This window comes from Cololabis saira, chromosome 22 (assembly GCF_033807715.1).
Source record: "Cololabis saira isolate AMF1-May2022 chromosome 22, fColSai1.1, whole genome shotgun sequence".
Taxonomy (NCBI): domain Eukaryota; kingdom Metazoa; phylum Chordata; class Actinopteri; order Beloniformes; family Belonidae; genus Cololabis; species Cololabis saira.
The window spans coordinates 4,152,636-4,165,724 of NC_084608.1; the positions used below are offsets into that span (position 1 = coordinate 4,152,636).

General features: G+C 44.5%; 1 protein-coding gene across 1 annotated transcript in view; it reads right to left on the minus strand.

The window, feature by feature from the left end:
* Nucleotides 1-11,558, minus strand: part of LOC133423535 (NACHT, LRR and PYD domains-containing protein 12-like) — a 34,036-nt gene extending 22,478 nt beyond the window's left edge. The window contains exons 1-4 of the mRNA XM_061713744.1: nucleotides 11,502-11,558; nucleotides 8,901-9,047; nucleotides 6,066-6,212; nucleotides 282-517 (exon numbers count right to left, since the gene is read on the minus strand). Coding sequence (XP_061569728.1) covers nucleotides 282-517; nucleotides 6,066-6,212; nucleotides 8,901-9,031 — 514 coding nt within the window. The 5' untranslated portion in view covers nucleotides 9,032-9,047; nucleotides 11,502-11,558. The remainder of the gene's footprint in view (nucleotides 1-281; nucleotides 518-6,065; nucleotides 6,213-8,900; nucleotides 9,048-11,501) is intronic.
* Between the last annotated feature and the right edge of the window lie 1,531 nt (nucleotides 11,559-13,089).

The following is a 13,089-nucleotide window of genomic DNA, read 5'->3' on the forward strand; positions in this document are numbered from 1 at the left end:
TTAATTATAAATCCTGTAATTAATTAGATTCATTTTTGTAATCGTTAATTGTTTATTGTATTACCAATTAGAGTGTTGTGCGATTTTTTATTGTTTTTGATATTGTGTGTCGTGTAATGTTGCTTGTATCTTTTTACTGAGTCTTGCAGGGGGACAGCTAATGCAAATTAGCCTTTTGGCTACAATTGGGTATATTTACATTTTAAAATGTTTATCAATGTACAATGTCCCTCTACACCAAATAAAGTGAAATGAATGAATTAAATGATGTTCAGTCTTACCTGGTACAGTTCTGCTCTGACTGGCTGTCTGCAGTCCAGCTCTGGTTCTGGATCTTTCTCCACACTGTGGACAGGAGGACGGTCCTGGTGGAGCAGACTGGTCCCAGTACGAGCTCATGCAGCGTCTGCAGAACCAGTGTCCACAGCTGGAAGAGACTGGGTCCTTCAGGACGTCCTGACACAAAGGACAGCAGGACGGCTGCTCCTCCACACAAACTCCTCTCCTCTTCCTCCCTCTGTGAAGACATGTCTTCATCACTACAATCATCTTCGAACAGCTGTCAGAGAAACTGATCTCCAGCACATTACCTGGTGTTGCATCAGGAGATACAGCAAAAGCAATAAATATTTCTCATGATTTTCAGTTCTGAATAATTAAAAACAATATTTTCAACAATTAAGAAAAACTCCTTTATGGTTCTTTCTCTGGGTTGGAGCACCAGATAACAGCTCACAGTACCCTCCTTAGTTTGGTTCTCACAGTCACCAAGAAATTCTTGCACAGAGTTTGGCCTGCACGACTCAAATGCAGGAGATCTATGGGTTGCAGATTGCAGAAAAGTCTGTTGTTTTAACTTAAAGGGGACCTATTATGAAAAACAGGTTTTCTCTTGCTTTAACATATATAAAGTGGTCTCCCCTCAGCCTGCCAACTCAGAGAAGGAGGAAAGCAACCAAATTCTGCAGTGTCTGTACAGCCGCCCGGATGAGCGGTCCAGTGTGATGTGACTTCTACGAGCCGTTCAGATTTGCGCATTTTCGTTACGTAACCAAAATGCAAACCACGCCTCGTCAGCCCCTGCTGCTGAAACCACGCCCACAACTAACTCCGCCGGCCGGAGCTTCCGCCATTGTTCAGAAGCGGTGGCTGTTTGAACAACGAGGCACAGTAGAAATTAGGTTTTGCATCGACCCTCATAAAAGGATCAGTTCCCAGGGCCCCCAGCCCCCCATAGGCTGGGGGCCTATGGGGGGGTTACCTCATGGCAGTGGGGGGGGTGGCTGGGGGGGGGCTCGGGCGGGGGGCTGTGGCTAGGGCGTCTCCGGGTCTCCCGGGGAGGGCTGGGCCATGGGCGTGGGGGTCCCGCTCGGGGGGTGCCCTGCCTGGGTGGGGGGTGGCTGTCTGCGCTGGGGGGGCATTGCTGCCTTGGTCCTCCGTCGCTGGGCGGGGGCCGCATGCCCCTGCGTCTGTGGGGACTCCGTGACCTTTGGGGTGTCCGCCGGGGTGGCCCCGGGGGGGGGGGGGGGGGGGTGGGGGTGGTGCCGGGTCCGGGGATCGGGCCTCTCCTGACCGGGGGGTGCGCGGGCGGGCGCGGCGGTGTGGTGGCACCATTCCCAGGTGTCTATGTCTTATGTTGTCAGTATGCATGGGGGGATGTTGGACCGGTTCCCCCTCCGTCTGGGGGCTCCGGTGGCGCCCGTGGAGGTATGGTGGGGCCCTGGCCCGGCTCGGAGGGCCGGCCCCCGTCAACTGTCTTTTCACGGCCGACTCTGCTGGTCCTGCCTCCTGGCTTCGGTCGGGATACCCGGGCCTGGCGGGGCTCGCTGTGCAGCCTGGGGTGCCTTCTGGCGGTGCTGGACCCCCCGGGGAGGGGAAAACGGTGCGTGAATGTGCGTCTGTGTCGGTGAGAATGCGGTATGGAAGGGTCCTGCCATGGAGGATTTGGGCCTCCATTGGCAGGACAACTAAATTTAATAATTTATTAATATTATGTCATACAAAGATGGTTATTTATATTATTATTATTATTATTATTATTATATTACTACTATTATTATTATTATTATTGTGATAGTATATCATATTATTATTAGTATAGATATCGGATAGGTGAATGGATGAATGAATGGGATGCCTGGGTCTGGGGCCCTCCGTTGTCGGGCCCGCGCAGGGTGTCGCCCTGTTGGGGGGTTCCCTCTCTCCGGGCCCGTCTCCGGTCCCCCCCGCTGCCTCCGCGGCGGGGCGCCCCTCTGGTCTTGGAGGGCCACTTTCGTGGGGGTGGGTGCTCCTGGCCCCTCGCCGGGTGGGGGTCGTTGGCCTGGAGAGTGAGGGCCTCCTGGCCACGTGTCCGGCCCGGACCGGGTGGCCGGGGATTGTCTGGGTCGCGGTCCGGCGCCGCGAGATCCCTGGCTGCTTCTTCCCGTGTCGTGGGGGCCCACGCCCGCGGGCCCCCTCGGCCGCCGCCGGGGGGGGGGGTCTCGCTGGCAGTGGGTTGCCTCCTTCCTACCTCTCCCCTCTGTGGGGTTGCTGGTGGCCTGTGTTCCGGGTTTTTCCTGGTCGGCCCGTGGTCTCGCAGGTGGCGGGGTTGCTCCCCCCCTCCCCCACTATAGATACACTTCAGGTGGAGCTTTTTTTGGTTTATTACACACACACACACATACACACACACACACACACACACACACACACACACACACACACACACACACACACACACACACACACACACACACACACACACACACACACACACACACACACACACACACACACACACACACACACACACACACACACATACACATAGCCACATAGACATATACACACTCACGTACACGTATGCATATTCATACATTCATGCATGCACACATACACACACACACACACACATAGCCACACATATGCATACACACACAGTTACATTTAGCCACACATACATATACACGCTCATACACACACACACACTCAGACATAGTATATAGCCACTCAGTCACACACATATACATACACATACACACACATACACAGCCACACAAACATATACATACACACACACACATACACACACACACATAGCCACAAAGACATGTACACACACACGCACGCATACTCACACACACACACACACACACACACACACACACACACACACACACACACACACACACGCATGATCATATACATACGTACGCACACACACGCACACATAGACATACATACTGGCTTGTTCACCTGCATGCTCGCTCTGTAGTTTTTGGGGTTAGTTAGCGGTAGCTTAGCTCAGACTGTGATTTGGGTTGATTGCTGCTTGTGTTTTGGTCGGCTCCGCATTGGTTTTGTTGGTTTTGTGTTTTGTTTGTGGTTTTTGTTGCAGATTTCCAGTGCTTGACGTGTGCCTCCGTGTGTTCCTGTTTCCTGGATTGGCAGTGGATGTCAATAGTGCAAAAACATGTTATTTATATACAACTTATGTTCTTTTATTTTTTTTAACAATAAAGTTGCCATTTGTGAAAATTCAGTGTTGTGATTTCTTTACAGTTAACATGATTCAACAACATGCCTCTTGTTTTTGCACTATCCCCTTTGCTGCTGTAAACTGCAAATTTCCCCTCTGTGGGACTATTTAAGGATTATCTTATCTTATCTTATCTCTTATTCATTTGTCTTGTAACATAAGAAATGAAATGATGAGGAATCGGAGTAAAGAACTGTGGTGTACCTGTTTAGAATTCAATTAAATCTTCCTGTGTGAATAAGTGTGAAGACGAGGTGACCCGTTCCCTCTTCAGGGAACTAAAGGCTGATTTATGGTTCTGCGTTACACCAACGCAGAGCCTACGGCGTAGGGTACGCGTCGATTTAACGCAGGACCCTAATTCAGGCTTTATGGAATTGATTTTATCGCTAACGCTCGCTCGCATGGGACACGCTTTGTGTACGGAGCCGCTGCTCTTCAGCCCGGAGAGGCTTTGTTCCCTCCCCTGCTACACTTCATTCAGGCAGCCAATCAGCACAGAGCCTCATTATCATAGCCCCGCCCCTCAGAATCCCTCACAGAGAAGGAGGTTAGAAGCGGTAAAACTAGAGACATGGCCAACAGGCTGAATTGCTGATTTATGTAGAAAAAACAAGCTTTTGATTGTTTTTAAGACATTCAAGGCCTGTTTAAAATATACATTAAATGCCATAATAGGTCCCCTTTAAAGCGCTGCTCAGGCAGTAATCCAGAAAAGGAATACAAAACAGCCTCTATAACAAGAACAAAGGCCATTGAAAAGACAACTTATCATCCAGATAGAAAACAAACAGGACTGGAAAACAGTTGGACCAGCAGACAGGAAGTGAAAGACAAGAAACTAGGGCTGGGGATCGATTCAAATGTCAAGAATCGATTCGATTCCCATTGTTAGAATACCTTTAAACATATTTAAAGCCAAAAACATGGCACTAGTTATTCTCGTGTCAAACAAAACAAAAAAATTCCAAAAGTTTTTTGTAAATAAATAACTAAGAAATCAATAACTCAAATATGCCTTTCAATAGCCATTTAAAGTGCAAAAAAAGAAAGAAATTGCAACAGCGCATGTGTGAATTAAATGACGAGACTACTGGGATTAAAGTTCACCGTAGGGAAAATGTAATAAAAAAATAAATACATTAAAAAAATCTAAAAAAAGAAATTAAAAAAATCGATCTTTAGACATACGAATTGGTAGGGGTGGTTGCGCTGCCCGGGTCCTGGCGGGGCTCGCCGTGCAGCCTGGGGGCTACCTGGCGGTGCTGGAACCCCCGGGGAGGGGGAAACGGGGAGTGAATGAGTGTCCTTGTCTTTGTCGGTGAGAGTGTGGTATGAAAAATTATTATTATTATTAGTAGTATACTATATTATTATTATTATTATTATTATTATTATTATTATTATTATTATTATTATTATTATTATTATAGAATATAGATGTGTGAATGGATGGATGAATGGGATGCCTGGGTCTGGGGCCCTCCGTTGTCGGGTCCACGCGGGTCTTGTTGGGGGGGGGTTCCCTCTCCCCGGGCCCGTCTCCGGTCCCCCCCCCACTCCCTGTTGGAGGGTTCCCTCTCTCCGGCCCGTCTCCGCCCCCCCCTCCCTGTTGGGGGGTTCCCTCTCTCCGGCCCGCTTCCGGTCCCCCCCCTCCCTGTTGGGGGGGTTCCCTCTCCCCGGGCCCGTCTACGGTCTACCCCCTCCCTGTTGGGGGGTTCCCTCTCTCCGGGCCCGTCTCCGCCCCCCCCCCCCTCCCTGTTGGGGGGTTCCCTCTCTCCGGGCCCGTCTCCGGTCCCCCCCGCTGCCTCCGCGGCGGGACGCCCTTCTGGTCTTGGAGGGCCACTTTCGTGGGGGCGGGTGCACCTGCCCGCGTCGGCGGCCGGGGCGGCTCTGTCTCTCCGGGCAGGCTGGCCCCTCGCCGGGTGGGGGTCGTTGGCCTGGAGGGTGAGGGGGGTGGGGGTCGTTGGCCTGGGGGTTGAGGGTCGTTGGTCTGGAGGGTGAGGGGGTGAGGGGGGTGAGGGCCTCCTGACCACGTGTCCATTTATTAATAAAATAAATATATGTGACATATTAAAAAAATATATCATATGTATTTTATATCAAAAATGCACATATATATGCTTTAGGTTCTTACCAGCAGGGTATTAACCATTAATGTATGTGCAGACACGGGGAAAAAAAAAAGACATACGAATCAATTTTTAGGAATTAATATGAGAATCAATTTTTTCAACACAGGCCTACAAGACACAGATCCAAACAATCAGGAAGACAAGGTCAAATCAAACAAAACCGCAAAGACACACCTTCAAAGTAAAACAGGAACTGAAGTTAACAAAAACAGAAAAGGGCGGAAGGAAGCGCAAAAGATCAGAGATTACTCAGCCCACAGCCCTGGGGTATGCCTGACGTGAAAGGGGAAAGCTGGGATGTGAAAATTTGAATAGTAACTAATTTTATCAAGTAGTATAGAGATAAATGGTAGATTGAAAATAGGACAGGTTATTGAAGTTGGTAGGATCAACTCCTATCTCGGTTGTCTTACTTGGTGTCTGAAGGTCCAGGTTCATTACTGAAGTCTGGAGGTTGATCTTTGGACCAGTCACTCTTCAGAGACACACAGCTGGATACTGGAGACTCTGGTCTGTCCTCCTCTTCCTCCACGCAACCATCCATCTGGAGTTGAGTCAGTCTGAGAGGTAAACCAGACACTGTGAGATCCGAACCACACGTCATTAGTTTTAGTCAAAGTTCATGACCATAGGTGAGGGTGGGAACGTAGATTGGCCGGTAAATGGAGAGCTTTGCCTTTCAACTCAGCTCATTCTTCACCATGACAGTCCGGTACACCGACAACACTGCTCCGATCCATCTCTCCCTCACTTGGGAACAAGACCCCAAAATACTAAAACTCCTCCACCTGAGGCAGGACCTCTCCACCCACCCGGAGAAGGCACGCCACCCTTTCCCGATGGAGAACCATGGCCTCGGTTTTGGAGGTGCTGATTCTCAACCCCACCGCTTCACACTCGGCCTCAAACCGCCCCAGCACATGCTGAAGGTCCCAGTCCGATGAAGCCAACAGGACAACGTCATCCGCAAAAAGCAGAGATGAAATGCTGAGGTTCCCAAACCGGATCCCCCCGGCCCCTGGCTGCCCTAGAAATCCTGTCAATAAAAATTATGAACAGGACAAAGGGCAGCCCTGCCGGAGTCCAACATGCACCGGGAACAAGTCTGATCTACTGCCGGCAATGAGAACCAAGTTCCTGCTCCGATCATATAGAGACCGGACAGGCCTTAGCAGGGGACACGGTCAAATGCCTTCTCCAGATCCACAAAACCCATGTGGACTGGTTGGGCAAATTCCCATGAATCCTCAAGCACCCTGCGGAGGGTCCAGTGTTATACGACCAGGACGAAAAACGCATTGTTCCTCTTGAATACAATGTTCGACTATCGACTGAATTCTCCCATCCAGTACCCTGGCGTAGACTTTCCTGGGGAGGCTGAGAAGTGTGATCCCTCTATAGTTGGAACACATCCATCCACCTGTCAGTCCCCTGCTCCATCCTTCCCTCACTCTTGAACAAGACCCTGTGATAGTTCAACTACTCCACTTGAAGCAGGATCTGTTTGTGCCCGTCTCTTTAAAAGCAGATGAGCCACTTCTCTGCTCTTCCCTCTCCGTGATGGAGAAAGCAGTGTGGATGACACATCCCATCCCGCCTGAAAACATTTACAGATGGAAACAACGTACCTCCTTCAAAAACACAGCAGTGCAGCCGTACATGTTTGACTGGGTTCATGCTTGGGGGAATGGGGGAGTATTAACTTCGCAAAGACACATCTATTAACCTGCTCTAAGACAAAAGAAATACACCTCTGTTAAATATTTAGAAAATAGCTACATCTTTATCGTGTGTGGATTAGTCATGAACAGTATGGATCCGTCTCTTAATAGGAGATTGGTCGTCTGTTGAAGGCAGGAACGCAGAATATTTTGATGTTCTGTACAGACAACTTTTGGTCAGAACGAATCTCTTAACTGCTGCTCCCACAAATCTGACTTGTTTGGCTCTGTGAAGCCAGGACACGTCCAAAAAAGGAAGGTCTGCTGTGGATCATTATTGGTCGTCAGACTGAAGTCCTGGTTTGACGTAGGGACAGGACCAGAATCTGAAAGGCTCAGTTTCTCCCAATCATTGTGACTTGGGTAGCACCTCATCACACATCAACTAATTTAAAGAGACACACTTTTGGTCTGGTAGGTGCCCCAGATACCAAAGTTTCATACTCAAGCCTTAAAGTTACATTTCCACAATATGTCCCCTTTAATAAGAGTCATGTAATCAGTCAACACGGTTGTCTTACTTTGTGTCTGAAAGTCCAGGTTCATTACTGAAGACTGGAGGTTGATCTTTGGACCAGTCACTCTTCAGAGACACACAGCTGGATACTGGAGACTCTGGTCTGTCCTCCTCTTCCTCCACGCAAACATCCATCTGGACTTGAGTCAGTCTGAGAGGTAAACCAGACAATGTGATATCAGAACCACACGAGTATAGTTCTACAGACTATTCTAGAACTACCTTTAGAACAGTGCCGCTCATGGTGCAGGCTTGCTGCAGGAGATCCTTACAATGTTTGTATAATCTATTTTCAACAAAGTTTTTTCATTGATTTTCATTGGTTGTTGGATTATTTTTCATCCAGGTTTTGGTGGCGTGCTGCTTCAGGAATTTTCCTCCCGGGTGACTGAACTCCTCACCCTATCTCTAAGGGAATGTCCAGCCGCCCTGCGGAGGAAACTACTCTCGGCCGCTTGTATCCGCGATCTTGTCCTTTCGTCATTAGTTTTAGTCAAATTTCATGACCATAGGTGAGGGTGGGAACGTAGATTGGCCGGTAAATGGAGATCTTTGCCTTTCAACTCAGCTCATTCTTCACCATGACGGTCCAGTACACCGACAACGCTGCACCGATCCGTCTTTCCCTCACTTGGGAACAAGACCCCGAGATACTTGAACTCCTCCACCTGAGGCAGGACTTCTCCACCCACCCGGAGAGGATATGCCACCCTTTTCCGGTGGAGAACCATGGCCTCGGTTTTGGAGGTGCTGATTCTCATCCCCACCGCTTCGCACTTGGCTTCAAACCGCCCCAGCACATACTGAAGGTCCAAGTTCTGATGAAGCCAACAGGACAACATCGGATATAGGATAGCACCTCAACAAACATCAACTAATTTAAAGAGACACACTTTTGGTCTGGTAGGTGCCCCAGATACCAAAGTTTCATACTCAAGCCTTAAAGGCAAATTTCCACAATATGTCCCCTTTAATAAGAGTCATGTAATCAGTTAACACGGTTGTCTTACTTTGTGTCTGAAGGTCCAGGTTCATTACTGAAGTCTGGAGGTTGATCTTTGGACCAGTCACTCTTCAGAGACACACAGCTGGATACTGGAGACTCTGGTCTGTCCTCCTCTTCCTCCACGCAACCATCCATCTGGACTTCAGTCAGTCTAAGGGGTAAAGCAGAAACTGTGAGATCAGAACCACACTCTCAGAGGTAGAAGAACTTTAACAAACCCTGCGATCAACTAAACCAGAGCTGCTTTCGGTTAAGAAATAGAATTAGACAGGAGTTAACTTATTCAGACATCCTGACAGGTGTTGCATGCAGCCCTGCAGTCCCCCCTCTGACCACCTCAGTGTCTGCTGTCTACATCGGTCTATACAGTCATCCCTGTAGTGCACCAGTTAGCCATTGTGTCTGTGTCTCTCCTTTCTCTGTTCTTCATTCTCTCTGTCTGTTTTCTCTTTTCCTGCTCTACCCAGCTGGTCTTCAGCAGGAGGTTCCCCCCTTATGATCCAGATCCTGGTCCAGGTTTCTTTCTTCCTAAACTTGTATTGTTATAGATGCTATATACAGTTGTGTGATGAAATGTTTCAGATCACCAAACAAATTTAAATATTAGACAAAGATAACACAAGTAAACACAAAATGCAGTTTTTAAATGATGGTTTTTATTATTAAGGTGATAGAAAAAGTCAAACCTACACGGCCCTGTGTGGAAAAGTGATTCCCCCTAAACCTAATAACTGGTTGGGCCATCGGCAGCAACAACTGCAATCAAGCGTTTGCCATAACTTGCAATGAGTCTTTTCCAGCGCTGTGGAGGAATTTTGGCCCACTCATCTTTGCACAATTGCTGTAATTCCGCCACATTGGAGGGATTTCGAGCATGAACCGCCTTTTTAAGGCCACTTTACATTGGTGTTAAAGTACACATTATTATCATCATCATGCCGTTATGAGTTGTTTGTTTGTTTAACATTCCCCTGCACCTGATCACCTGTGTCTCCCTTACCTAACCTCTGATGGCCAATTACCTCCTATGCCCACAGGTGCGCAGGTGATGCAATGGCAACCTCCACCCACATCCACACATACATACACACACAGCACAACTCTAAATTGGCTACAACAATATATATATATATATATATATATATATATATATATATATATATGTATATATATATATATATATATATATATATATATATATATATATATATATATATATATATATATATATATATCCAAAAGGTGCATGTGTACGTATGTGTATATATGTATGTATGTATGTGTGTGTGTGTGTGTGTGTGTATATATGTATATATATATATATGTATATATATATATATATATATATATATATATATATATATATATATATATATATATGTATATATATATATATATATATATATTAGGGCTGTCCAACTGGTGCACAGGTGCGCAGGTGATGCAATGGCAACCTCCACCCACATCCACACATACATACACACACAGCACAACTCTAAATTGGCTACAACAATATATACATATATATATATATATATATATATATATATATATATATATATATATATATATATATATATATATATATATATATATATATATATATATATATATATATATATATTTATTTATATATTTATACGTTTTTACTTCTTCCTAGTCCTTTTCGAGCATGTTAATTACGGTGGATGCATGTTTTTATTCATATATTTGTTTATTTTGTTTTCTTATTTACATGTATTTATTATTGATTATTAGTTTTGTTTTGTATTCACTACTGTTTCATGTTCAAAATAAAATGTCAATTCAATCATCATCATTATTATTATTAACAGGCGCTATATTAAACTGCAGTTTCTGCTGCAGACATGGAGAACCTGGTTCAGCTTCTATGATCCACATGTCTGGAACAAACTCCCAGAAAGCCTCAAAAACACAGTTTATTCATTTAAGTCCAGGTTGGAGACTCACCTGTCCTCAGCTGCACCTGAATAAAGATCCAAACCTGAACTGGTACTTTTAAACTTAGAAATTTGATCATATTTTACCTACTGATTTTATCAATTGATATTTTTGTTACATTTTTAAAATCATGCTTTATATTTTTACAATGTGATGATTTAACGTCTCCACGATGCAAAATGAATCACCTGGTTGTTGAATTGTGACAGAGAAATAAACGTTGCATTGCTGATCATCATTTCATCATGTAGAAAAGGCAATCAAGGCAATCTATAAATGGCAAATGGGTAATCATTTATCACAAACTAAACATGTTTATGTCCATTTCTTTCAATGTGGAGAGTTTTTTTTTCCTGGTGATGAAGAGAGGTCTCAGGCCGAGATGCGGAGTTAAGGCTGATTTATGGTTCCGCGTTACACCAACGCAGAGCCTTCGGCGTAGGGTACGCAGCGACGCGCAGCGTAACGCGGAACCATAAATCAGGCTTTACGGAGAGAGAAACACGCAACCTCCCACTGCGGCTCCTTCACCACAAATACAGAGAAAGTGAAAGATAAAAAGAACGAGAAGAGAAGAGAAAGTGGCGACTTTTGAGTCTCGGCGCCTTTAAAAGCAGCAGAAGAGGAACGAGGGCAAACTCACCAGTTTTTTTCTGCTGACTGGAACATGAAGTCCAAAAAATGAAGACTTTAGGTTATGTTTTACAGGGAACCACGTGACCTAAGGAGGCAGGCAGAGAACTTGCAGCTTCCTGTCTCAAAACCAGTCCCTCCACATTTCTCCTGCGCTGTGCGGTTTTATTCTTACCTCTTCAATCTGAAGCCAAGCAATGTCAAAGCATCAAACAGTTTAAAAACTAATATTAAACAAATGATTTTTTACAAGATACAGGGATACAGTTTGTTTGTTTTCTTTTCTTTTTTGTATATTGTTGACTGATATATATTTCATAAATGGGTATAAAGGACTGTCTAAGAAAATTAGAATATTGTGAATATTGGCTTGCAATATTTCAGTTGATTTGTAATGAATCCAGAATGTATGACATTTTTTAGAAAATATATGACTTTATCACAATATTCAAATTTTCTGAGACAGTCCTGAATATTAATTTATAAATGGGTATATTTATATCAGTGTATATAGGTGTGAGGATGTATTATTATTGATTTTTATATATTGATCTTTTGTTTTTTGTATAGAAATTTAATTAATTTTGATCATAATGAAATATAGTATAGGGGGTAGAATTGAATACGTTTTTACTTCTTCCTACTCCCTTTCGATCTTGTTAATTATGGGGGATGCATGTTTTTCTTATTTACATTTATTTATTATTGATTGTTATTGTTTTGTGTTGTATTCACTACTCTTCCGTGTTCCAAATAAAATTTCAATTCAATTCAATTCAATTCAACTTCTAACGAGAAACAGAAGAAGGCTGAACTGCATCGCCAGATACTCGTCTATTTAGATGAAAAGGCAAGCATAACACTTTTTTTTTTTTTACATCCTCAGGGGATATCAGTTACGAAGTTCTATTTAATATGCTATACATAAAAAAACAAAATAAAATATAAAATAATTGGGTTATTTTAAAGATATAAATAGAAAATAGAAAATCTTGTGAAGATATCTAGTTTAATTGCAGCAGCTGACCTCCTCAGGTGATGTAATTTATATTTGACATGTCTACTTAAATTAGACACATTTGCAATACACTGAAATATACTTTTGTAATTTCATGGTTAGTTTAGGCTATTTAAAAACATTAGCTGACAGAATATACATTTTGGTATGAACCACCATATAGTGGTACTTTTGCAGTAACCCAAAGCAGCATACTAAGAATGACCATTTATAAGCAACTGTATACCTATAGCATACTTTTGTGCCTTGTAAAGTGATAATGAAATAATATTACATTTAAAAAAAGAATCCACCAATTACTTTTATTTCTTTATTTGAAATATTTTTATTTCAGAACATGAATCCAATGGTGTACTGCCATCTGAACACCACAGTGCCCATCATCAGGCAGTATTTTGATGACCCGGTTGACCTGCGCCCCAACCTCAGACTCTCCAGGCCTCCATCACTGCCTTGATTGCTGCCCTGGAGCTGGAGTCAGCCCATGGTTGGGCCAAGGACATTGAGATCCTTGTCTTTTTGCGTTTGTCACGGCTCAAAATGACAGAGAACCCAAAAGCACAACACCAAACAGAGTATC